The following is a 2,500-nucleotide window of genomic DNA, read 5'->3' as shown; positions in this document are numbered from 1 at the left end:
CACTATACTAAGTACACTACATCTTATTGTGTGTGTTTTTCATGTGTGTATTTAAAGACACACACCTATGGCCATTGGCCTGTGCGTGTGTCTGAATGTGTGGCACTGCAGCAGACTCCTTTGCATGGGCGGCCAGCGCACATTAATCATGTGACATTTTTAGCTGTCCCCTGCCCACCACCCCTCAGCACAATGACAGACGACAGAGAAGCCCCTCTCTATGGGGCTCATCGACAGCTCTCTGCAACACCTCTCTTTCTTATTCTTTCTCCCTTCTTCCTCTCTCTCTCCCTCTCTCTCTCTCTCTCTCTGTCTCTCCACTCATTCTCTCGTTCCCACTCTTTTACTACCGTCCTTTAAAATGGAACAGGGCTCAGTGGCCTCCATCTGAAGAGCAGTGAAGAGCAATAACTGGCTCTAGCTACTAAACCCAACACTCCTAAAAGAAGAGCGAGCCACCACACCCTTTCAAGAGAGTTCCATTATCAGCATCATAGTTGGCCCCACAAGACTTCCGTTTTAACATTCCATATGTTATCTTAATGCAGAGGAAGTAGATTGGGAACCGAATAGAACGTTCAAGCATTGTTTTTGTTTTTATTGTTGAAAGGGTCTATATCAAAGTTAAAGTCAAAATTAAAACGGACTGATATTTAGCAGACACTTCTAAAGATACCGCGGATTCAGGAATTGAACCTGGGTCCACCAATTGTCAGTCAATGACGTTACCAGTGCCTCACCACACCCGATATCAATGTTAACTTATATTTTCCCTCCTTATGTTTGACCTTTGACCCGGGGAGCGGATGCGCTGGGTGTTGTGTGGGATATGAGTTAGTTGGACCAGTGGCAGGTGAAATGGTAGCTACGGAGTTGCTCTGTACTGAACTGGAATAAAAGGTTAAAGTTATATAAACGTAGTGTTTATTGAATCTAACAATCAAGACAAAGGGGCGATATTCCCCCCCAGCCTAAAAAGGCTACACATCACATCTGTCTTTGAGCCGAAGCGGAGCTTTACACATGTACATAGATAGATAGATAGATAGATACTTTATTGATCCCCAGGGGAAATTCAAGGTTTCAATTCTGAAATTGAAACCGGAATTGAATTCAGAATTCAATTCTGTAGATGTGCAGGTTTGCATGAGTAGAAAGGAAGGAGGTATAGGGGGAAAGACAGGCAGGCTGGCTCGTTAGGAGAAGATTGGTCATTTCCATTTAGCAAGAGGGATCAACGTCACGATTTCCCTCGAAAATCAAATTAACTGATTTTCTGAGGGGAGGGGGGCATGGTGCTTAGGGAGAGAGAAAGAGAGAGAGAGAGAGCGAGAGAAAAAAAGAGAGAGAGAGCTCAGAGCCAATCATTTAAACGTCTGTTGCTATTTTCGTCTGAACACATCTCTCTCTCTCTCTCTCTCTCTCACACACAGACACACTCCGTCTCCCTCCCCTAGGGACACCTTGGCAACTCGGGTTCGCCCGGCACCAGATTGCTATCATTAGCTGTGTGATGTCAACGCTAGATGGGAGCGGATGACTGTGGCTTGCTTAACACATCCCTGGCACAGATGAGCTGGCCTCTGCTTCTCAGTCTGGGAGAGACAAAGAGAGAGAGGGAGAGAGTGATAATACATGCGGATATCCAATTACTCCATGAGCTGCTGTTGTGGACCCAAAGCACGACACATCTCAGGCATCTCAATGGTCCAGATTAGATTCTGCAGGAAGACCAGTTCAGCTAACAGAGAGCTTTACAGTCATCAGACTGGTTCAATCAGAAGGAGACATGGAACATCCAGATCACATTTAGATTATGGCAATAGCTACATTTCCTAATGCAACTATGGCTAATTTGGAAAACTGGCCAAATTGGACTTTGAACAAATTAGGACCAGTTATTTTCCTCAATCTCCATAAGATACCACAGAGATCGTCTGAATAGTCTGTGTGCTATTGTCAAACTAAGCCTTCTAAAGATTTCCAGTTACAGCACCATGGAGGTATCTGGCATCACCACTACTCTGCAGGCACTAGAGGGACAGCTTACCTTGGTGGCCAGTAGCCGGGTCAAGTAGATCTCGGACACCATCTTGCTGCCACGGTCGCCCTCCTTTTGGTCGCCGTGCTCGTGGTTCTTGACCAGGTGCCACACCTTGACGCCACTCTCCAGGTCGGGCGTGATCATGGGTGTGCGGGAGCGCAGGCTGTCGGGGCTGCCTGTAGTGTACTTGATCATGTTCTCTGAACAGAGGAATACAAGAGAGGGAGAAAGAGACAGAGAGAGAGAGAGAAAGAGAGAGAGAGAGATGGAGAAATGAGAGAGGCTCCAAGTGGCTGAACAGTGGAGCAGCCAGGGATGGATTACTGCACGGGCCTACCGGGCCCAGGCCCAGGGGCCCAAGAGGTCAGGGGGCCCTGAAGCCCAAGCATTTGCATGGAATCATCAACAAATCAGGATGTAGGCTATGAATCTGATTGAATTTAGTATTGGCCACCC

General features: G+C 46.9%; 1 protein-coding gene across 3 annotated transcripts in view; it reads right to left on the bottom strand.

The window, feature by feature from the left end:
- The window catches only part of plxna4 (plexin A4), a 220,533-nt gene that overhangs the window by 15,586 nt on the left and 202,447 nt on the right, over positions 1-2,500 (bottom strand). For all 3 annotated transcript variants that reach the window (XM_042078869.1, XM_042078868.1, XM_042078871.1), the window contains exon 28: positions 2,051-2,244. In XM_042078869.1, the coding sequence (XP_041934803.1) occupies positions 2,051-2,244 (194 nt within the window). The remainder of the gene's footprint in view (positions 1-2,050; positions 2,245-2,500) is intronic.

Source organism: Alosa sapidissima, chromosome 22 (assembly GCF_018492685.1).
Source record: "Alosa sapidissima isolate fAloSap1 chromosome 22, fAloSap1.pri, whole genome shotgun sequence".
Classification (NCBI taxonomy): Eukaryota; Metazoa; Chordata; class Actinopteri; order Clupeiformes; family Clupeidae; genus Alosa; species Alosa sapidissima.
This window is presented reverse-complemented; position numbering and strand designations above follow the sequence as displayed.